General features: G+C 40.0%; 1 protein-coding gene across 1 annotated transcript in view; it reads left to right on the top strand.

Moving 5' to 3' along the window:
- Positions 1-24,569, top strand: part of LOC118814685 (glutamate receptor ionotropic, NMDA 2D) — a 97,325-nt gene that overhangs the window by 7,007 nt on the left and 65,749 nt on the right. Inside the window, 4 exon segments of the mRNA XM_036580408.1 lie at positions 14,297-14,640; positions 16,286-16,473; positions 16,475-16,492; positions 22,135-22,402. Coding sequence (XP_036436301.1) covers positions 14,297-14,640; positions 16,286-16,473; positions 16,475-16,492; positions 22,135-22,402 — 818 coding nt within the window.

Genomic DNA, 24,569 nt, shown 5'->3' with positions numbered 1-24,569 from the left:
GAGCAGTGCGAGCCAATGCAGGCATCTGTTAGCTGATGTAAGAGAATTGGCAGTTAGTGTTCTCTTCTAGGTGCGTTGAGCTGTCTAGTTAACTGCACTTAGAAAAAATGTGGCTTGATGTGACTCAGAGGAAGCAAATGCTAGTCTTCGCCTCCAGCTTGGTAGCGTTGTGTGATAGGGAGAGATGTAGGCAGATAATTGGTGAATGGCTACGACTAAGTTGGAAAAAAAATTGGGGCAAAAAGGGTAAGAATCAAAAAAAGTACCAGAGCCTGTTTGTTTTATCCAAGTGTCAGGCTCTTGCTCTTAAGTCACTGGTAGACCTTACGTAGTTATTTAAGCTGGGCACAGTTATTTTCCTCAGTAGTTAGTAGTAGTTGGCGGTATGGGAAAAATGTATATCACAGCATAATTAAGATTACTTAGGGTTTCAGGATAATGTATAATTCATAATAATATAATTTTCAAATAAAACCATTTTGGATGCTTAAGTAAACCTTTTTTGTAGATAATGACATTCCCGATGTCTCTTCACTTTCAATAAGAACTGAAGTAAGTCTAAAATTGCTTTCTAACCCTAACAAGATAAAGGCGAGTGTATGTAAAGCCCACAGTGGCTTCTCTAAATGCTGCTGAACGTTGTTTTATGTCCGAAAGTCATTTGTCTCATTTGTGCATCTCTTACACTCAAGCTTTAATCTATGAGCGTCAGATGCTGCTGGAATTTAGTAAATATTACAGCCGTTCATACTATCAGTTTTAGCTCAGAAGCTGTGGAGCCTCTTGCCTTGTAGGCCGAGACCGCAGCGTCACCTGAAGCAGCTGGCTGAATGAGGAGCACCACAGGTGGTACACACGGAGAGCCGGTTAGTCTCCATGCTAGGCTAATGGCTTACAGGTAACTCCAGGAGACTGGCTTTTCCCTCCGCTCTATTTTCCCTCATTACCATCTGATGTTGCTCTTTTGACAGTAAACTGGACTAATTGACCTCAGGCTGCAACTCACTACGTGAGAGGTGAGGGAATCAGCGTGTTTTGCGCTGTTTGTATCTTGTGTGTTATTAATGCATGTTAACTGCATTTATTTGTATACCAGTATAATGGTAATGACAAAATTGATACCTTAAGAAGAATTGATATAGCAGATGAACAAGTTGTTAGCATTCACAATCATACGTTACGTCATAAGAAACAATGTGAATTGGTTGTTTTTTTATCGGTTAGGTTAAAGCAAATACATGTAAATAAAAGTAGAAAACACATTTGTTTAGACACTTTATGAGCCTTACGAAAACAGCTAAAGCTCTAACTTTTGTCTTGTACTGTAACACCTTTAGAGGACAGGGTGAGCAGTGTTTCATAGCTGGCCAGTCTCAAGTTTTACCCATGAATGTACAGCCAAGAAGTAAATCTTATGAGTTTTCTCATTGTCAGAACATGGTTTATTTTACAAAATTCTGGTGTTCTACACAGCGTCATCACCGTAACAGCCCGAACCGGACTCATCTATGTGTTTGGATTACACTGTCCAGCGTCATTGACCAATATACACCTCACATTAAACACCAGGCTGCTGATTTTACGGGCTGACATTTAAAATGCCTACTAAATCGGACGCTAAGCCAATTCAGCCAGTCTCTAAATGATGTACATACACACCCTGAATGTGTTTTCATAGTTCTATTACAATTGATGTTTGTTTGTTTGTTTGTTTTAGCTGTGTCTCATCAGTTACTACTGAGTATGGACAGCCAGGAAGCAAGAGAGATAATCAGCTTTTGGACACTTTAGGCTTGTACTTTAATTGTTGAAAACAATGACCAAAAAAAGACAATTTTTTAATCACAACTGTTTATACAGCCGCTAAAATTTGATGATCGTGACAGGCTTAGTCACTGGTACAAGTGCTTTCAATCCATGCGTCCTCAAACAAATGGAAAAGAATGAGAAGGGCTCCCTTCTCATGAAGAAATCCATTTTGGGTCACTTGCAGTGATGCCACTTGACAAAAACTGGTTAGTTCTACTTTGATCCTGCATTATTTAACAACATGATGCAATTAGAAATCAACACCGAGCACAGAATTGATGTTGAAGGGAAGTCGGGTTTGCGGTAAGTCACTGGCGTACTTTGCTTTCATGTCACCTCATACATGCTTTTAAAACTGCATTAATTGACAGTGGGGCTCCTAAACCCCGTTTTCAAAGAAACAACCAGATTTTAAGATGATATAGGGAGAAATAAGATCATACGCCTCGGGATCAAATGAAAGGATTTCTGATGTGATTTACTTACTCATCTGGAATTCTGTCACATCTTAAACATGCAGAAATCATATCATCCAGTGCTTGTTTTTTCAGTCCAGTCATGCCAGTGAGATGTACTCATATCAAATTGATGAATTTAACGAATTCAACAAATAGCGGTTGAGTGATTCAGTAATCTTACTGAGCTTGAGGGTGTGATGATTATAAGTTGGGCAACAGTAACGTGAGGGGCATTTAAAGAGGCTGGATGCATGTAGCGTTTCACTGTGGTTGTGAAGCGAGTGTGGTTGGGAGCGCTACAAACGAAGGAAGGAGACAGTAAATCCCGCCCTGTCACATCACTGCAATTATGCGATTCGCTAGAAGTCATAATGTTTTGACCAAGGGCTGCTGTATGTAGCACACACACACACACGTACAGCTGCTGCTGTGCGAGGAGTGACTCTGTACGACCTTCAACGTATGCAGTCAAGCACTGATGCAGTTCAGAAGCACATCTGTCCAAGCCTGGGCAGTTTTACTTACAAAGGCTAGTGCTTATTATTTGGATAATGAAGCAAAGATGAAATGAAATTGGATTGCCTCCTCGATGTGGAATTGCCTTGTAGGGGTGCACAGTACAGCCAAAGTAGATTCACGGTATTTGGAGACAGTCTCACGATACATATCACACTTTTTTGTTTTTCTGAGGCTGCATATACTAGAACCGACACAGTATGTCTGGAGTGCCACATTTACAAAATGACTGAGTACAATCTTCATTATTGTCTGATTTCAATATTTTGCAGCACTACAGTTATACGCAAATGTTTGAACACCTCCGGCTTCTGTCAAATTGCATGTTTTGTTGATTTTCTAGGTAAAAATAACACATCCTCCAGAGAACACACTTAAATATGACATTTATCTGCAAATATCAGTGGACAGTTTCAGAGTTTTAAGTTTTAGAAAATAATAAAAACCAAAATCATAAAATGTACCATAACTTTTGTTTTTTTTTCCTGTATATTAAACTATATATGTTCTCTGTAGAAGATATGTTAACTTATTTTCACATAGAAAATAAACCAATTGTCATTTGGCAAGGGGTGCCCAAATTTTTTCATACGACACTGTTAAATGATTAGTTGGTTCAATTTGAAAAAGCAGTTTGTTCAATCACTAATAGTAAGTTAACAGAGCAATAATCAGTATGTTGCATTCTGTCGTATAGCTTACTTACTTTCTTGAGTTAAAGCCAATCTGAAAGCATTATTCTTTATATATTATGTAAAAGTGAAAATTCCTTTTTTCTTGTAGCCTTCTGTTGAAATGTAATTACTTTGCCCGCCTCTAAAACGGCTTTTAAGTTTTGGTCTCGTGAGTGGCGCAGCAGGTTTGGCATTGGTCCTGTCTTTGGGAGACTACGAGTTTGATGCCACAGTCGTCTCTTCCCGGAGGTGCTGGAGAGCATAACTGTCCTCATTCTCTGGGTAGGATGCTCCTCCATCTCCCCTTATCACACGACTCGATGCTGTTGAGCGGAATTAGCAGTCAGAGCTCTCCTCCAAGCGTGTTGAGCTGTCCAGTGATACTGAGTTGTTATTATTCGTCTGAAAGGAAGCAGTGGTGCTTCATGTGTCTTGAAAGAAGCATGTGCTAGCTCTCACCTTCCCAACTTGATAGCATTATGTGCAAAGGGAAACCAAGCCAGGCAGAATTGGTCACAACTAAATTAGCTAAATTGAGGAGAAAATTGGATGGGGAAAAAAGTCATTATGCACCAGCAGACGGTGGAAAAAATACTGTTAACCTCTTTCTGCAGGCCCCCTAGTGGCCATTCCACTGACAGAATGGAAATCAACTCAGATCATTTTAATTTATATGTTGAAATATGGCTGGGCAATATGACAATATGTGTCATTATTGTGATAAATTATGTCACATTACAATGCAATATGCTGTTTTAAAAAATATTGTGTATCGTCAGTACTTGTAGACACTGACCAACTGCATGTTTCATTATAAAGAGAGCAAACTTAGTCCAGTTTAGGTGGATTTAGTGCCAAATAATTGAACAAGAATCATTATGTTCACAGTTTTTGATAGTATTTTTTAAAATGTAGCACTACTGGTTCCTCTTTCGCTGCTCCAACTGATCAGATGTCTGAAAAAAGAAATACTGTGACATATCATGTATCGTGAAAATGTTTTTTTTTGCCATATCGCCCACCTCTATGTTGAAAAAATATTGTAATCTGTAATGTTGTGTTGAGCTGCTGGCGAGCAATGAGGAGTGAAAGGGGAGAGAGGGTTGACAGTCTTCACAAAGACAGCCATGTTAAACATATCATATTAAACAATCCTTTACAAGTGCCACATTAAACAAATATAGCATTAAAACAGAATAATAACACTGTTGTAAATGTTGACTTGCTTGCTTAAAATCCAGTTTGCTTGTAGTTTTGTAAATCATGTACATTTCCATCAAAATATGTTCCATCAATATTAGTGAAGTAGAAAAATATTTCATAGTTCAACTGAGGAACGTCCGAAACAAGTGAAAGCTGCGTTTTATGGCCAATGTGAAAGAGAGTTGACCAATAATATGATGTTTCACCTTCCCCTCCCACCACCACCACCTATCATCGAGCGAATGTGCAGCTCAGAGACCCTCCCTGAAACCATGCTTCACTCACAAATGTGCCGTGGCACGGAAAGAGAATGCATCATGAAATCTCATCCATGCTGACTTTAAAGCATCAAATCATTTCTGCAGTGTAATTAGGCAGGGTCAATTATGCTCTCCTGGCTTTGTCAGGATTCAAACTACCAGGACAAAATGGCAGCTATTCTGTTTGGAAGCCCCTTCTGCTTTTTAATGAAAAATGCAGTCGGTCAGGGCTGTTGAAGTATTGACGTTACCCACTCAATATGCTCAGAAAAGCTTATCATGATGTAATTTATTGGTATAATTACATCATATCATCACATCACCCACCCCTGCTGCCTTGCATATTGAATTCTCAGCTGCTATCCACTGCAATCGTTGATGCAACATTGCAAATGGCCGCTCAGCTTCTGCAATGCCCGATATTTATATTTGTATCTAGGTAATTTTCTGTTGTGAAAAGAGGTAAAAAGAAGCAGACAAAGTGGCTTCAGCTTTGCTGGTGGGATTACATTTAGTACAGCAGTGCCCTGCTGCTGTGTTATAATTGAAGTTCACTGTAGGCTCTGCATTATGCCAGTCTCCTTTTTTATTTTTCTGGAGATGCAATACTTTAATAGATTGAACAGTGTCACGGTGTATAAATAGCACATTAATTTTCATGTACAGTGTGGTAGAACAATGCTGGCTTTTGTTGTTCCAGCGAGGGGGCTGGGTGTATAATTGATGGTAAGGCCGTTCGTCGGATGAAGTGGTTGAGATAGCAGCGGTCATAAGGGTGCATGTGCAAGGCTTTTACGGCAGGTGTTTACACCCGCGAAGCAAAGGGGACGGTGGTAATGAGCACCAGGCTGGCAATGCATGGTCTCTGTGTGCTTTAAGCATATGGAAACTGTGGGCCAAGGCTTATATCTGATAATTTTCAGGGACATATCCACTGATACCGATGCTGATACAACAAGATTTCTAAAATGTTGAAATTAGGGCTGAATAAGAAGCTTGATAAGCATTACAGAACAATGTGAAATGTATTTGGAGTTCTGTTATTTTGGTTACCATGAGGAAAATAACTGCAGTAAATGGTTAAAGTCTGTGTAAAGCAGTAATAAATATGTGTTCTGAGTTTGTTACACCACAGAAAAGTGTGTTATTGACCACCCAGCCAAATTTGAGTGATTAAAAAACCAGCAAGTATATAAAATTAGGTTTCAAAATCGTGAAAAAATAAGCAACGTTCTCTGCACTGAAATGCTGGGGGCATGTCTGCTGAAGGCGGTGAAACCACACCCAATTGCGAGAATGGTGCAGCCTCTCTTCAGCTTTGTGTTCACTAGAATGTGACCGCTGCACCATTTAAGGTCGAACAGGAAAATTCAAATAGGAAGCCGGCTTCAGCTTCGTATTCGCCCAAATGTAACTACTGCGTCATTGAGTGTGTTTACATGCACTCAAAAATCCGATCATAATCAGATTTCTGCAGTTATCTGATTATTCAAATGGTCATGTAAACAGCATACTCAGATTTCTTAGATCAGAGTAAGGTCTAGAAATCTGATAAAGAGGCTGGATTTTAGCTCAGTAACCAGATTTCTCAGTGCATGTGAACTCTTACTCTGATTTCTTTCGGATTTCTCCGTCTGCATGTGTGAAAACAGAATGCGGTACTGGAAATAAGTGAGCAGCGCGCCGCAAGACGCAGCAAAACACTTTTCTGAAACCAACTACATGCACTACAAAGTGAAGGATTTAAATATTCTTCATCTTCTAGATGATGTATGTTCATATTTTCAGGTAAAGTGGTGCAATGTTTAAAAAAATAGCCGGAGCATGAAGTTTTAGTTTTACATTACGTTTACGTCACGTCTTCTTCTGTGAGTTTATTGGCTGGTTGCAAAACAGAAATCTGATTTCTGTCTGACTCATGTAGACCTGGAGCTTCCCTGTTTTCTGATTACTCAAGTGCATGTAAACACATTCATCAAAGGTGGAAAGGAAAATTTCTAACAAGAAGCCGACTTCAGCTTCGTATTATCATATCCATTAGCTCGCTAGGTTGGGCAGAAAAGCCTCCCTTAGTTTGAAATGAAGCCACTAGCAGCACTTCAGGTGACAAAAACACACTGAATTTGCTCCGTCTAGCAGCTTTATTGCACTTTTACAGCTGTACATGTTTGAGCCACCAGAGCCAGAATCCAATTTGGAGCCAGAAGACACTAACCAACCCGAGAATCAACCTCGTTCCTCTCAGTCTGCAATTTGTTTCCCCCATTTATGTAAGTTAGCAACAGGCATTACTGACTAGCATAATCTAGCTAAATAAAGTTAGGCTGGGAGAACCACTGATCGCGGTTGCAAATCTTGTAGTCAGAAATGCTGTGTGTCTGTCTGTCTATGTTTGTCTCTCCTTCTCCGTTATGTCAGCTCTTCCAGTTCAATAAACATTCTTTTCACGAGAACAGAAAGTTCTCAGTATTTTCAGCAATTGCTTTCTAACATGTATAAAGATGTTATAAGGAGACTTAGAACCAAATCTCTGAATTTACTTTATACAGATGTTAAACTGCTACTCTGGCTGGGAGGGAGTGGGCAGTTTACATCCCAAACCCTGAAGCAGAGCAAACACAGTGATAGCGTGTGAGTTGCAGCTTAATGTTTGTCAAATAAAAGAACGTAATAAAGTGCAATTAAGTAAAAGTTGTGGTTGTAGTGTGTTGTTATCATTAACAATACTAATGAATGTAGTAATAAAGAACAGAATTACGAATCGAACAACAAACGTTAGCCCCTGGCCACTTAGCCGCTTAGCCTTATGCCATTTTATTGTGTGTGTTTATGCTTTCTGATGCTTTCAGCCTGTTCAGTGCGCATCTGTTTGAGCTAGTAGAGTATGTATGAGATTAAGTGTATCTGTCCGTGTTTTTATAGGTGGTTGCACAAGTGGGTGTGTGAATGTGAATGCATGCATGAGTGCCTGTGTGCCTGTGTGTCTGTGTAATCTCATGCATGCATAATGTGTGTGAGTGTGTGTGTGTGTGTGTGTGTGCAGCAGTCCAGTACAGGACTGTGGCACACACACACACACACCTTCAAAGATCACTGTGATCTGTCCAGGCTTTGCGCATCTCATCGCGTGCTGAATATGATCAAAGTACGGACCAATTAACTGCACACACACGCACACACACGCACACACACCATGGAAACTGAATCAGCAGTATGAGTGTGATATTACTTTCCCAGCTGCCTGTGGGTGCAATAGAGGAATGCATGTATTATTGATTATTGATGAATGAATATTGATGTGGAGCTCATTGTCCATGTCATGCTGGTGTAATACCATGAGGATCATTCTGTGTCAAATGCTTTAGAAGTCAATAGTGGTTCTCATTTAAAAACTTGTCTTTTGTACAGCTATTGGCTTTGTCAAGGAAACTGCCCACAGTATGACACAGCATGGGAACCATTAGGCTACTGCATCATGAATCTGACAAATGGGTCTTGAATGACAGTAATGCAGAATGACATTGATAGTGACGTGAAACACTTATGTGATAAGAACAAATATATATTACAATACTCACTCAGTTACCAGAGGCAACAATGACATAGGAGAAATTAAGGAAGATTAGCAGAAGGTCATATATACCTTACCACTGAACATGTGCATAATTCAGTGGTTGAAGTGGTAATGTGTTTTAGAGAAACTTACCAACTCATATTTCTTTAATAGTGTTGATAGTTACCATGAGGTAATTACACTCATAGCCATTTTATTTACTCTCCAAAACCACCAGTGTACCTACATGTGTGTTCTGAGTTTTATATGGAATGTTGGTGATGGTAAAATAGTGATAAATCTGAAAAAAATAAGTTTTCTTTGGGGACTTCAATAGCAAAAATCCCAGTCTACAGGAAATTCTCATCAGAATTGCGGCTGAAAGATGAAACTGACGGAGAAGGGCCGCCAACATTTTTTACGGCTTGTGAATAAAAATTGCTTCGCTTCCAGGCAAGAATTGCTTCTAGAAGTCAGTGCAGGTCCTTTACAACCAATTTCTGAAAGAACTCTCCACAGGGAAATAATTTTTATTCACAAGCCGTGAAACACGCCGGCGGTCTGTGTCCGTCAGTTTCATCTTTTGGCCACAATTCTGACGAGAATTTTTGCCACTGCTGGTCGACTCACATGACCCATATGCTTTGATACACCTGCAAATTCAGCTGCTTCCTTCACACTGCGCCCAAATACAATCAGTCCCTTTTTGCCAATCATTAACATCTGCTTTGCGGCTCATTTTCCACACATCGAACGAGACATTCACTTCACTGTACCACCTCTTCTCAATCTATGAATCCTGTTGCACATCCTGCAAGTTTTTATAGCCCGATCGTCCTCGTGCAGCGTCAGCTGCAGGAGCCTGCCGTTACTACCACCGTAAACACGCAAGCTGACTAATTATTTGTCCGGGGAGCTTATGAACACATTACATCAATGTTACATTCTATACACTGGCTTCCTGTGTCATACAGAATGGTCTATAAAATTCTCTTTCTAACTTCTCAATGTGTTCACAGAAATGCACCGGATTATCTCAAAGAACTTCTTACACACTGTAATTCTAGCTGCAGTCTCAGGTCTAACACTAAAACACTAATCATCTTCTCCAACTTCCCAGAACTAAACCGCATACAATGGACGATTGTGCCTTTTGTTCTGCTGCCCTCGCCTTTGGAATGCCCTTCCTGATTGTCTCAGGGTTCCACAGACACTGACTTCTTTTAAAACAAGCTTAAAGACATTTTAAAGACATCATTGCTATTGTGTGATATTGAGCATGGCATGAAGGTTTTTTATTTAAAAAATGCCTTTTATTAAATGTCATGGTTGTTTGCTCCTTTTATTATTTACTTATTTGTTTTTACTTATTTATTTTTCTTATTATTTTGGCTATGTACTGTCTTTTTGTAGATGTTATGCGTTTGTTATTGCACTGAATTTATCTTCGTAGCACTTTTTTCACATAAATGAAACATGCACACACACATTTTCCAACCTGCTTATCCTCCTGGGTCGCGGGGGTGCTGTAGCCTGTCTCAGCGCTCTTTGGGCGGAAGGCAGGAAACACCCTGGACAGGCTGCCAGTCCATCACAGAGCAGACACACGGACACGGGGAGAACATGCACTCCCCATAGCAAGGACTCATTATATACATAGTAAGAACAGTGCAAACAACACAAGCAAAAACAAAAAACTACTAAATAACTGAAATATAGTAAATCTGCAGAGACCTGTGCGTGAAACTCTACCATTTACAAATATATTAAACAGAGTGTAATCTGAGAACTGCATCAACTGCACAGTAACAGGTAGCTGATTGGATGACAGTCTGTTATATTGTTTTTTTTCCCTGTTCACTGTACTCATAGCCTTGTTTAAATATGTCACCACTGTTTGCCTGGTGCATTTCGTCCATTCCAACTTCAGAAAAACCATGACATGGTAGAAGCACATGGGAGAACATTACTTAAGCATTTCTCTTTAGCTCCTCCTGTTTGGAGCACTTTGGCAGCCCAGTAAAGAGCGAGCCGGGCTAATGAGTAGGCTAAAAGCGGTGTATTGACGTTAGGGCAGTACTGCACTACAGTACTGTATATTTATGCCCGCTGTACGATGCACCAGTGCTGTTCTACAGTGCAGCTGAGAGTGAAATACTGTGATGGCTGATGTACAGGAGCCTTTACCGAGCCCTTATCATCCCTCCTCTTCCTCGCATTGTCACTCACACGCTCCGGAGGATCGCCAGATTGTTTGTCTAAGCCACACACGTACACACGTCCTAGTGATCAATATTTCTCTCTTTCCACTCGCTCCCTCCATATTTCATTCCCCCGCTCCCCTTTTCCTCCTCTGCGCTCCCCCCCATTTCCCCTCTCCTCCTCCTCTGTCCTCTTAGTCATTAGTACTATATTTACCTCTTAACAACAACCCCCCATCTGCTTATTACTCTCTCCCCCTCTCTTTCTCTCTCTATCTGTGAGTCTCAGTTGACCCTCCCCTCCCTTTCTCTCTCTTTTTATTCAGCTTTGCTCCCCAGCTTTGCCCTAATTCATCCCTTCTTTCCTCCAAAGGACTCATCAGGGTCAAGCCACCAGCAGTGCGAGAGAGAGAGAAAAAAACCCAAACAAGAGCGCGAGAGGGTGTGAGCAGAGAGAGGGGAGATAGAATAGAGAGAGAAAGCGAGGGAATATTATTTCAGCCAGCGCTGCGATTCAGTGCGATTGTATTAGCACCCGAAGTCATGAGAAACAGTTAGCAGGAGAGAAGGAGTGTGAAAAGAGAGGCTGAAACTGAGAGGGGGTGCAGGGGAGGGTCGGCACAGAAAGTAAATTGAAAATGATTTGTTAGATTGTGTGTGTGCCTGTGTGTCTGTTTGCGTGTGAGAATCCAGTGTGTGTGTGAGTCTACGATATTAACTCATTTCTCTCAGAAAATCCTTTCGCAGGTCTGTGTGCTGAGCTCATTTATTGTGTGGATGTATGTGAGACATAGTTATGTATGTATGAGATACAGTATTTGGTAATATTTTACTCATACATGAAGCATTAACTGTATATTCATAAACAGTACAGTACACCCTTAAAAAAGGTGGTCCTAAGGGGTTCTTTAGTAAAGACAATGGTTCTATATAGAAGTATAATCACTCCAAGAGCCATTTGCATGCTTAAATGGTTCTTTGCATGGTGAAATGTTCTTCAGATGGATGGAGAATGTGTTGTGTACATTGTTAGAAATAAAGGTCATTTTCGTTCATTAAGGTACAAACAGTGTAAATGTTCCCTCAAAGGTACAACAGTGGTTTTAAGGTCCGATTCTGAACCTTAAATAAGTTTTTCCAGGTGAAAAGTTCGTATTTGTATCTTTTCATAACCGAATGTTTTAAAACAGAACAGTAAAATAAAAGCCTGGAGACGAGACGGGGTGTGTGGAGTCAGTACAGCTTAGAACATATCATTTCAGTGGATTATGGTACAGTTATGTTCCCTGACTAAAGGTACTGAGATGTACCCTTGAGCGTCCCACCCCAGTGACAAGAGGGGCACTGCCCCTCAGAGACAGTTTACTACTTTTTTCTGAGATTGTATGGTTCTATTTAGCACCAAAAAGCAACCTTGATCTTGTAACAATAGCAGAACACTTTTTGGTGCTATGTAGAACCATATACAACACATTCTCCATCAGTCTGAAGAACCATTTCACCATGGAAAGAACCATTTAAGCATGCACATAGTTCTTTGAGTGTTTATGATTCTATATAGAACCACTGTAATTACAAAAGCTCAATTGAAGAACCGCTTCTTTACAATTACATGTCGTTAAATACATTCTCTATGTGTGTGTGAGTAATGAACATGTAATGAATTAAACCACACTCAGTGATGCTTAGTCTGAGATATGATCATGATTACAAAATAAACATTCCTTTTCTAAGGGAACAAATACAGTTTTAAGCGCATGATATTAAAAAAGATTTTGCATTTTGCATTCATTATTGATCCCTTAACTTCTTTCTGCATATTCGTCAGTGGAATGGGCTACTGAGTTATTTTTAATGAGCATTAAATATTTCCCTAATAACTCAGATATCAGGTTCATTAGGATGCTGTTGGCTCTCTGTGTGTGAAGTCTTGAGTATCTGTTGAGCTGCTAGCGAGCAATGAGGGGTGAAATTTACAGCTCTGAAAAAAAAGTGGTGCAAATGAATGACAATTCAGATTTCTATACATTAAATACAGACTAATATTCTATACAATGGTGTTCCTGAATGTGTAATATTACTGTACTGTACAGTTAATAAATGCTACTGGAATATTTTTGTATATATTTAGGGAAGATTAGGTATTGCAGTTTGTTTAGATTTCATATCAGTCATGAGTGCTTTATGGTCATGAACACTTTAAACAATAGTTAATGTAATGAGGATCTCTCTTGAGTAGGGTCTCCATGTGCCTAGAATTGTAGGCTGTTTATTCCCTGGATAGATTTTAACTTATTAATGATGAACAGTGTTTGAAATCACGAGAAATTCACAAACGACAGGACAGAAGTGCAGAAGAGAAGTAAAAATAAAACAAAAAAAATATTAATATAAAAAAATTCTCTTGACATGTTAGTTCTTTACTCGGTATTTTATTCCCTCTAACAAAACTCTCCACGGCTATTACCAACAACATTTAGACTGTCAGGCATGATGTCATTAGCAATACTATGCCGCTAAGTTAGCTTAGCTCAGCTTAGCAGCTGGCAGTGGTGTCTTTTTTATATTATTTCTACTATTTATTTAATCAAATATAAGACAGTCCTTGAAGATTGTAAGATCCATTTTTAAGGAACACTTTTTATCATTAAATCTCTCACTGGTTATTTCTGGTTATCATACCTTTTTTTTCTATTTTAAAGATAGTACACAGATCTTGCTGTATTCTTAGCATTCCCAAAGTTGCCAGATCCAGCAAAAATCTCCAGCCCCAAAGTTTGCTAAAAGTCACCATCCGGACACTAAAACTTCTCCCATTTCTCCCATGACTACATCTTAAAACTAACCCAGTTTGACGGGAAAACCTGTCAACCCTGATGTTGACTGCACACGCTGTACCAAACACTCCACAGCAAAACCAGTGAAAAATGAGAGTGTGTGATACTACATAGCACGTCTTCAGTGGGTGCGCACACTCTGCCTGATCACAACTTGTTTATTTGACATGAAGAACTCCCTTAGTGTGTAAATCGCTGGCTGTAATTAAAACATTGATATTAAACGTCTTAAGTTATATCACATTAATCCAAAGAGGATGGAAAGGGGGGATGGTCATTTTACAAGGGGAAGGTTTTTGGCATTTTGTTTTTTGACTGGAGGATGGCATCCCCTCTCAGCCCCCTCAAATCAAGCCCTGCAAATACGTATAATTCATTTGCCATAATGACCACTGCCTGCTCTTCGTCTGCTGTTTATAAACGCACACACAAACACAAACACATACACATGCTGTTCCTTGCAGCGCAGCCATATCCCTCTATCAATTACGCTCTCTTTCTCTGTTTCTATTTTCTTCCCCGTATTGCTCCATTTCAGCCTGTGGCCTGAATAAAGTCTATTTCGTTTTCTGTTCTTTTCTCTTTCCCTGTTTCTCTCTCTCTCCTGCTCGCTCTTATTCCGTCTCTCTTTGTGTGTCTTTCCACACTGAGCCTGTCTCCCTCTTTGTGTGTATGTGTTTCCAGTCATACTGTGATCAACCCCCTTGTCAGCTATCATTCACATTACCCTGTGGCTAGTTTTTCATTCTAATCACCATTCTCATTTCTCTCTCTCTCTCTCGCAGGTATTCGCTGTTTGCGTCCTCTGCTGCCGCTTCCCCTGGCTTCCCTGTCTGTTGCCATGGTCACAGTACCTGCCCTCTCTCTCCTGTTGGCTCTGGTGGAATGGGTGGGGCTGACAGGCTCCTCCCCTCACCTCTTGCTCCGCCCCCGTGAGCGGGAGCGGGACCCAGTGGCCTCGATGCACTTCAACATCGCGGTGATCCATGCGGGCTCCGGGGCTCAGGGGGACGCGGGGGCCGCGGCGGCCGGGGGCAGAGTGCTGTACCCTGGCTTCGGCCGAGTGCACAGCAGCTTCGGAGAGAGCGTCGTCACCCAGTGGGGCTCTGCTAACGTCATCTGGCTTCAGGTGGGTTCGGAAAGGTCAACATTGCAAACCTCACATACTCAGGGACAGATATTACAGTCAGTTTTATGTGATGTTTACTGCAATCTCAGTCTGATCTCGAAGTTAAAGCTAAAGCAAATGTGAACTGAAGCGACAGCATGGCAAAAAATCAAATATACACGATTTCTCCTCTTCCCTGAATATAATCAGTCATCCAAGATATTTTTGGTGTCTGAATTTTGCTTCCTTAGTTTTGCTTTGGAGATATGAGGCTAATGTAGCTAAATGGTAATGGAGGCTTATATCCCACCGATTGGCATCGGGCAAACGGCATGCCTAAAACATTACATACTTGCCTCAAACCGTGACGAGTTGCTAAGTAGGGTTGAACAATATAGGGAACATATCTAATTGCAATTCTTCTGACCAATATTGCAATTTAAATGTGATTATTTTCTATAAAATAGAAATTTTTTCGCCAAGAAGACCAGCACATCCATTTTTTTCAGACTTGAATGTTGAATGCAGACTGATATAAGCTTTGAGTTATTAGGTTAAGCTCCCCCATTTAAAATTTGCTAAGACAATGTTAATTAATAATGTATATATAAATCCATTTGCAGCTCTTGCAATTAAAAAAGCGCATTCTTTTCATTGTGATTCTCATGCAAAAACAATTAATCTTAAGGCCCTATTGTTAAGTAATCTCTAACACACTTGCTTTCATGGTTTCTGACACTGTATGAAACACTGTTATCTATAAACATGGACAAAAGTGCAGACAAAATCCAGGTTCTAAGAGAAGTACTACTGCAGTTGTTCAACTGTTGAACAGTTTTATGTATTTTTATAGATATTAGCATGCCATGCAGTCTCAGAAACCAACAATGCAATTTTATAATGAGCCCACATAAGTGGTTGGACAATTGCGAGTGTGTGATAATTGACCACTCCAGGCTACACACACAAATGCATTCTTTCATAACTGAGGAATTGGACAAGGTTTACAGAATATTGGCAAAACTCCAACTGTACCCGAGGAAGTGTAGTCCACAATAATAATTAATCATTTCAAATGATATTTATTTAATGTGTGTGAAAGGTCAGACCATTATTATAGCTCAGTGAAGATTTTGTTGTGTAATTGGGTTAATGTTAGCACGGTGACAGATTTGTTTTCATTTCCCATCAGCCCAGTTCTGATCAGCTGCAACAACATTTAAGCTCATTAGTGCTTCATTTTAAACTGGAAACTCAAAGATATGCAAATCTTAACTCCAGCAAAGTTCATTCAGTGGAGTTCATTGGGATTTTTGTTAGTGTTCTTTAAAGCTTGTCCAACCTAGCAACAGTTGCTACAAAAGAATGTATGTGTGGGCAGAGATGCTAGAAAAGCAACTATAGCTGAGCCAAAGCTTAAAGCAGAGCAAAGTAAGTCTGTGTTATTGTTTATACTATATTTTTAGCCTATACTAGTGTATTAGCACATTCTGAAACATATTTACAGCCAAGATGGTGAAATGGACATAAAATGTGGCTCCCAAGGTGGTTTGATTTTTATTGAAAGGACAAAAAGACTTCTCTTAACATTTGGGTTGCGCCCCTGGTATAAGTAAAAGAAAAGTGGCTTCAGTACCCATCTGAACTGAATCTCTGTGGGTTGCAGGTGAATGACAGTAGTCCCAGGACGCTGCTCTCCCAGCTGTGTGACCTGCTGGCAGCCAGGCCCTTGCAGGGGCTAGTTTATGAGGACGAAAGGCCCCTCCCGCTGGCTTCTGGCCCGTTGGCTCCTATGCTGGAATTTGTCTCAGCCCAGACTGGACTTCCCATCGTGGCTGTGGGAGGGGGAGCGAGCTTGGGCAGGGTGCCACAGGTATGACGAGGATTACAGCTCATCTGATGGCTAAGACGATGCTGTCAGCAAGATGAGACAATGGGGTCAGTTTAGTTGACTCCATTTAGAATTTAAAATGAAAATCAAACCCAGACGGGTTTTGAATGGAGTCGTGTTGAACTGATGTTGTATTAATTGAAATGGAAGCGGTTCCATGACTACCAACCTACTAATGTAGCTTGCCAGGTAGCTGAAACCTATTATTCTAAAGGGCCCATGTCCTACATTTGACTTGCATTTTCATTTTTCCACTTACGACATTTGTGTTGTGCCAAAAACTTTTTTTTATTTCCACTTTCCAGCCTCTCTTTATCCCTCAGAATTTAACTGTTAATCTGTTTTTATTACTGTGTCTTGGGCCAATATACACTACCACTCAAAAGTTTGGGGTCACCTGTAATAATTGTAAGAATTGTTATTCAGTAATAGTTCATACAGTGTAGATTGAAATGCTATAAACTAGACCCCAAAACTCAAAACTTAAACCAAAACTTCATTTACAGTTTACAGTATTTTGGGAACAACGTTAAATTAGGACATGTTAAAAAAATAAGTGTTATTAAATATACACACACACACACACACACACCTAATCTAAGCCACTTATTCTTCTGGGTCGTGGGGGTGTTATTAAACAATAAGCTATCATTTTCTGATTAGTGGACTTTATTGTCACATAAATACTATGAATAGCTGTTTAATTAGTGAGATTATCAGTTTTCAAATATGAGGCATTGTGGACATCAGTTTCTTTATAAGTTCATTCTCAAAGCTGTACAGATATCTCAGTTATCATGAAATCACTTACAGCTCTGTTTATCATTGAAAATGTCTTCATTTTTACAGTTTCCTACAAATGTAGAATCATTTTATACACATATCTTCAAAAAAATGTTTTTATATGAATGAAATCAGTGACCCCAGACTTTTGAGCGGTAATGTATATGCAAATGAGCTCTGTTCTGAATGGCTGACCTGTATTCCACTTCATTCAAAAAACAAATCTGAGCTGTAACAAGTCTCACTGTATTTGAATAGTCCACTGTAGTACCCTATAGATTATCTACAGATGTTCCAGTTGTTAACAAACTATCTGTTGAAACTCAGTTGATTCTAAATTATATTATTATTAATTAGCATTATATTATAAACAGTGGTGGGGTTAGAGTTAGGATTTGGACCAGGGTTAGAGTTGGGTTTAGGTCAGGGGTTTCCAGTCTTATCCATGAAGGGCCGGTGTGGGTGCAGGTTTTCATTCCAACAAAGCAGGAGCTCACCTGATGAGTTGTTTTAAGACTGAGACCAACTGATTAAACAAGCACGATCAGGTGAGCTCCAGCTTGTTTAGAATCAAAACCTGCAGCCACAGTGGCCCTTTGTGAATAAGATTGGACACCCCTGGTTTAGGTTTTGGGTTGAGGTTAGGGTTAGGATTAGAGCCAGGTTTAGAGTTAAAGAAAATTATGATCAGTTTAGTGGATATTTAGCTGAATGTAATTTGAAAGTAAATTAAGTATCTACAAAGCATCTAAAGTGGACTATCCAAATACAGTGTTACTCTGCAACATTCCTTATGACTTCATTGTGAGTGGGTGGGGCAAAGCTGCTGTAGGCTGAATAGGCAGATAAAGGTAAATGGTTTTTAATGACATCACAAAAGCTGTGAATTCAAAATGGGCTGTTTTTGCAGCTCAGCTTCCGTATATGAACTGTATGGACTGGGAGTGAACAGTATGATTTGAAACTTTAATGATGTTTACATACTACATCAAACTCTTTATTTCAAAAAGCAACAAAAATTTGGTCTTGCATGATTTGGGCTCTTTAGCATGTAAATGTCTTTTGTGTGCGTACCCACATCCATTTGCCATTTGCGTCCGCAATGGAATGCAGAAGCAGTTGGATAGTTTTTAGAGGCAATAAAAATTTGATGAGGAACTAAATGCGGCCCTCGCAAACACTGTACCATTGCTCAAATGCTTAACGTTGCTGATATGTGATAGATGTTGTCTTTGACGGGCGCCAGGCAGTCCCAGGAGGAAAGCAATGCAAGACTTGCCTAGGAAACGTCTCAAAAACATCTCTCCACCCTACGGCAAGCGGGGTTAATGAGCTCTGGAGCTTATTAGCTGGTTTGTGCGCTGCTGCTCTGTATTCTCAGGCATTGTTTGTTAGAGATACTGCCTACAGTAGCTGGTGAATGGACGCAGATAGAGCTACAGTTGCCATCTCAGGGGAATGATCTGGGCTGGCTGGTACATGTAGGAGGTGCTAGCGTTGCTAGTAGACCCACTTAGATAAACAGCATGACTTGAGGTCAGACATCTTTGCTGCAGGCTGTGTGATTTACTCCTAAGCTGTTCCAGCGTGAAACTTTGATTCGGAGTTCATGGCGCATGTGTTCTTGTTTATCATGGACCAAACGAGTGAAAAACAAAGCCAAAAGAAGCAGAACTATTTATGTTCACAAATATCTCTTTTAAAACTATTTACTCCGCTGAGATAGCGGATCTCTTTGATGTCGCTTTGAAGCCGTGTCGCTAACACAGACCTGGCGCCATCTCTCCAAATGATATTTAAATCTGTGTGTGACTCGCCCCCAGCGGCCATACCAGACCCATTTGCAGCTATATTTCCCTCATCGCTGCCTCTGGTTGCTGCAGTGGCCACCCGTTTAAGAAACACTTCATAAGAAATTCGATTCCCATGATGATGCGCACGGAGAGTGAAGAGACAGCAGTCATGGGAAATGTCGTTTTTTTCCCCCTTAATTACTCTGCAGGAGGCTCAATCACCCTGCAGTTAATCGCAGCTGCTGTCATGTTAAGAAACACTTCATAAGAAATTCAGCCCCCATGATGCCTTAGAGAGAGAATGAATTGACTTGGAGACATGGGAAATGTAGTCATCTTCCCCACTTTTAATCATATTGCAGGTACTAGTGGGCAGAATATTGGTTGAAATGAAATAGTGTTGTAGACAAGAGCACTAGAGCCAAGTCTAAGTAAAGACCAGGACACATCAAGTCAGAGTCAAGACCGAGACCAAGAGTGACCGAGAATGGATTAAGATATAATATACATATATAAATTCCAGAATACTGGAATTCCATTTCCAGTTTTTGACATAATTTGAAAATGCCTGTTGCACTTGACATTGTATGTAAATTTTATGATGGCCCAAATTTATTTGGAAGGGGAAAAAATATATATATTTTCTGTTTCTTTATTCTTTTAATTCTTTAAAACTTGTTCAGAATCACCACCTGAAGTCAAATGAACGTAAACTAAACTACGTCGATTTTTATTACTAGCTGAAAGAATTAAAGCATATTAATAAAAACATTCCAATCTGCCCTCAAGGGATGTTTGAACTTTGGAACCAGTGGACATCAATAAACAAATAATGCTTAGTTAAGCTATTCTGGAAAGATCAAGGACAACAGTGGTTTCAACGTGTGGGCTGCAGCCCCCCTCAGTGAGTCGTGGTGGTACTGCAGTTTTTTTAACGGAAAAATTTGTTAAAGTACAAATGTTTAACCAAACATAATTTTGATTGACAAATATTACTGATTATTTGCAAAGATAAAACAAAATATTTATATTGAGCTCATTGATTGTTTTGGCAGAATGTTAGCTAGTTTACATTTTCAGTGCAGCGTAACTGAAACGAAGGAAATGTAGCGGTGACTGTGCAGCTCTGGGCTTCGCGTGCGTGAGAGCTGAAAACAAGTACCTGCAGCTCTGTGCTGTTTTGTTCAGGGGTCTTTACAAATAAAGCTTTGAAACACAACAGTTTACACCATCATTCGTGGCTAAACACGGTGCATATGTATCTAAACCTGTCAGACTGAGCCAGAACTCCTCAGTATTCCTTTCTTCAGCCTGACGTCCAGCACGACTATAAAGGAAACTTATGTATTTGCTCTGAAATTTTGTTACTTGTCACCAAACTGATAAGGTGTTCCAACTGCTCTATTTTGGAGAAACAGAGCTGGTTAGAAAAAAAATATGCATCCTTGGTTGTGTGAAATGGATTTGATTACAATTATGAGGTACAATTGTGAGATAATGATGAGATATTAACAAGATAAACATTTACTCTGTTTTTTTTTATGGTTAGTTTTTCTCGTCATTTTAAATATTGCCTTGTAAGAACTTGTCAATGTTTCTTGACACATTCTCTACAGAGAAGACACGTCCGCACATGTTAATGCACAATCACTGTTTGATGTATTTAACAGTAAAACATAATGTGCTAAATTAGAAATTGTGCACTAACATTTTTACAGAAAAATGCTGTATTTATGTTTGTTCCCTGAAGAGAATGTCGTAACTTATTTTGATAACACTTTACTGTAGGGTACAGTTCATAAGGCTACATGACACCTACATAAGCTTGTCATAATAACTGATACAACCCTACATAAATGTTTATTAATGCTTATTCCAATAGGCATTATTCGCTGTAAAAGTTACATTTGCCAGTTTTGATCAAAGTACCCTTTATGACAGATGACGCCTACTGGAATAAGCATTAATAAACATTTATGTAGGGTTATGTCGGTTGTCATGACATGTCATTACCCTTATTTTCATTGGGGATGTCCAAACTTTTGCGAAATGCGTATATTGTCGGGTTTACTGTTGTTGCGATATTGACATTTGCAGAACTCATATAGCAGAAGGCTTCTGCAAATAAGACTCTAGAATCCGAGTTTATGTGGGTGTTTTGATGAAACGTGGTGAATTCATGTAAATAAAAGTAAATTATTTTGATTGAAAATGCAGGACACTCTTAAAATCTGACCACACTCTTAAAAAAACACAGTTCTTCAAGAGTTCTTTAGTAAAGAAAATGGCTCTGTGTAGAACCATTAACACTCAAATTCATTTGCATCATGAAATGGTTGTTTAGACTGATGGAGAATGTGTTGTATATGGTTCTATATAGAACCTTTTTGAAAAGGGTTATATATAGCACCCAGAAAGCATCTTCTATTGTTACAAAATCAAGCTTTCGATAATAAAAGAACCCTTTTTGGTGCTATATAGAAAGTATATTGGTGCTGTATATATTGGTACCCCAACCTTTGAGTGGTAGTGCATTTGTACTTGTGCATAATTAAAGGGTTCTTTGCATTTTGAAAGGGTTCTTTAGATTGATGGATCAGAATGTGTTGTTTATGGCTCTATATAGAACCTTCTTAAAAAGGGTTCTATATAGCACAAAAAAGGGTTGTGCTATTATTACAAGCTTGACATTGCAACAAAAGAAGAACCCTTTCTAGTGCTATATACAACCATATACAACACATTATACATAAATCTAAAGAACGCTTTCACAATGCAAAGCACCCTTTAATCACGCAAAGTGTTCTTTGCGTGTTCATGGTTCTTTATAGAATCATTTTTTTACTAAGCTCTTGAATAACCATCTTTTTTTAAGTGCGCATATTACATTAATTCATTTTATTCACAATTCGAGTATGTTGTCCAAAGTTAAAGGGTCTTTTAGTCATGTTTAGATTTATAACAGTGCATTTACTGTGTTAGATACTGTTTCTGTTGGAAAATAGTCTTAAAAAACATTATGCCTCCGTCTTCCACCACTCTTTTCAGGAGACAGGGCTCCATCTTCCTGCAGTTCAGCACCTCCACCTCTCTTCAGTTGGAAGTGATCTTCGAGGTGCTGGAGGAGTATGACTGGACGGCCTTCTCAGTGGTCTCCACACGTCACCACGGTTACCAGGACTTCCTGTCCGTGGTGGAGGGCTTGACGGACGGCTCCTTCATCGGCTGGGAGAAGAAGAGCGTGGTGATGTTGAATTTAACTGACGATCCAGGCGGAGCCCGCGCACGTAGGCTGCTGAAGGAGAACGAGGCGCAGGTGTGGACGGACGAGAGACACGCGTTACCTTCACTCACTCGCTCGCTCACCGCACTAATTCACTCCCTCCTCTTCTAACCCCCGCACTGTCATTGATCTGTCCATTTATTTCTCTCCTTATGCCTCGCTCTGGTCCATTTTCTCTCCTCCAGTGCCCCTCTCTCTCTCTCTCTCTCTGTCTATCACTCATTCTCTTTTACATAGTCTCACCTTCATCTCCCATCAGGTCTCCTTCTGACATCCATCTCTTCTGCGCCTTTCCCATTCCCCAGTTCTCATTTCCTCTAATTCCTTTTCTCTTCCCCATCCTTACTCTTTCATTCCATTCCCATCCTCCGTGCTTGCTTGTTTTGCCCTTTCCCTCTCTGACCTCTCTGTTCAGTCCATTCTCCTCTCTCTCTCTCCTTCCTTTTTTTCTGTGTGTATATGTGGCTGTCCTTTGCCTCTCCCTGGCTGTGGGTTGTTATTGTGTGTGCAAGTGTGTGTGTGTGTGTGTGTGTGTGTGTGTGTGTGTGTGTGTGTGTGTGTGTGTGTGGGTGTGTGCTGGGGGTTGTTATTGTACCGTGTGGGTCCCAGTGCACTGGTGTCAGTGTTAATATAACTCGGAGCCTGTGGCACTGCAGCCCAGTGCCTTGTGCATTAGCCTCAGCCAGCAGACCTGCCTGCCCCTTTGGCAGCCAAAACCAGCCAGTGGTCTTGCTCAATTACACCCATGTGTGGTTCCTCAGCCCAATGCACAAATACACCTATATGCCAGGGTTGTAATGATTCATAATTCATAATTTGGTTCAATATGATATATTTCCGTCTCGATTCAGTATGTTTTTCGATGCAGCAAGAATGAAATGCAGTGAATTTCTATTTACATATTGACAAAGAGTAAAATGTAAAATATAAAATGTGCCGTAACTTTTGCACGGACCGCATTGTATGTCGATGCTTCCGTTTTCAGTTTATTAGTGCATACAAAATTATGAAAGAACAATATGACGGTGGATCCATACAGACTCTTCGCAGCACAGAAACACTAGACCAGAGCTGTGCTTTATAATAAACAAATATGAAGTGTTAGCCCCAGTGCTAAAGCACTAGTCACAAGCCAACAGGCTATACACAATGTAGCGATGCAGTACGATTTCATACGTCACACCCTTTAAAAAGATAGTTCTTCAAGGGTTCTTTAGTAAGAAAATAGAACACTCAGAGAACCCTTTGAATGAATAAATGGTTCTTTGCATCCTGAAGCGGTATTTCAGATTGATGGAGAATGTGTTGTTAATGGTTCTGTATAGAACCAGAAATGGTTCTTCTGTTGTTACAATGTCAAACTTGTAACAATAGCACAGCCCTTTTGGTGCTATACACAACCATAAACAACCCACATTCTCCATCAGTCTGAAGAACACTTCTTCTTTTTTCTGTTTTCCCCTCCCTCATGTCATGTGAACTATCAGTGGTTCTACTGGGCACTACTACAGATATAGTTATGTTAGCTTAGGGCCCTGAAGCAGAGCAGGATGGTTTTTTTTTTTAAGATAATTAAATTACATATCAATATCATCCAAAACAACCAAAAGAAATGTGTGTAAAATATTGATACCATGGGGTCAGTTTGACCCTCACTGCAATGTTCTGACATCTAGTTTAAGCCTTCCTAGAAGAGTAGACAACAGAACACAAAGAGGAGTAACAGTAGACTGTTAGGGGTCTCCCTCTTAACCCTTTAAAATCCCAGGCTATTACATACTAAGGCTTATTATTCAGTAACTACAGGGACTTCAGTGCAAACTGGCTGAGCTATTCTTAGTTTATAGAAGTGTGTAATAATACTTTGGGCCTGCTGGTGTGCTTGGGCCACGTAAGCGGTTAATACCCTCAATTTCAGAATAAACATTAGATGAACATCATTCGTAGATATAGTGTATATAGGTACAACTTCAACATACAGACACAAGAATACAAAAGAGCTTCCAACTACTATTCTCTTCTCTTCACTGCTCTGTCAGTATCTCATATGCTCTCTTTCCAAATCCTCTTCCAAAACCCCCCCTCACCCTTTCTTCGTGGGGAACTGTGCGTGGCTATTTCTCTTAGGCCCTATAGCTCTAATCTCAATAAAGGATAAATAGTCCAAATCCTCAGTCCCTCTCTCTCGCCTCATTCTGCA

This window comes from Colossoma macropomum, unplaced genomic scaffold (genome assembly GCF_904425465.1).
Source record: "Colossoma macropomum unplaced genomic scaffold, Colossoma_macropomum, whole genome shotgun sequence".
In the NCBI taxonomy this organism is placed as follows: domain Eukaryota; kingdom Metazoa; phylum Chordata; class Actinopteri; order Characiformes; family Serrasalmidae; genus Colossoma; species Colossoma macropomum.
Note: the sequence above shows the minus strand (reverse complement) of the source record. Positions and strands in the feature narration are given on the sequence as shown.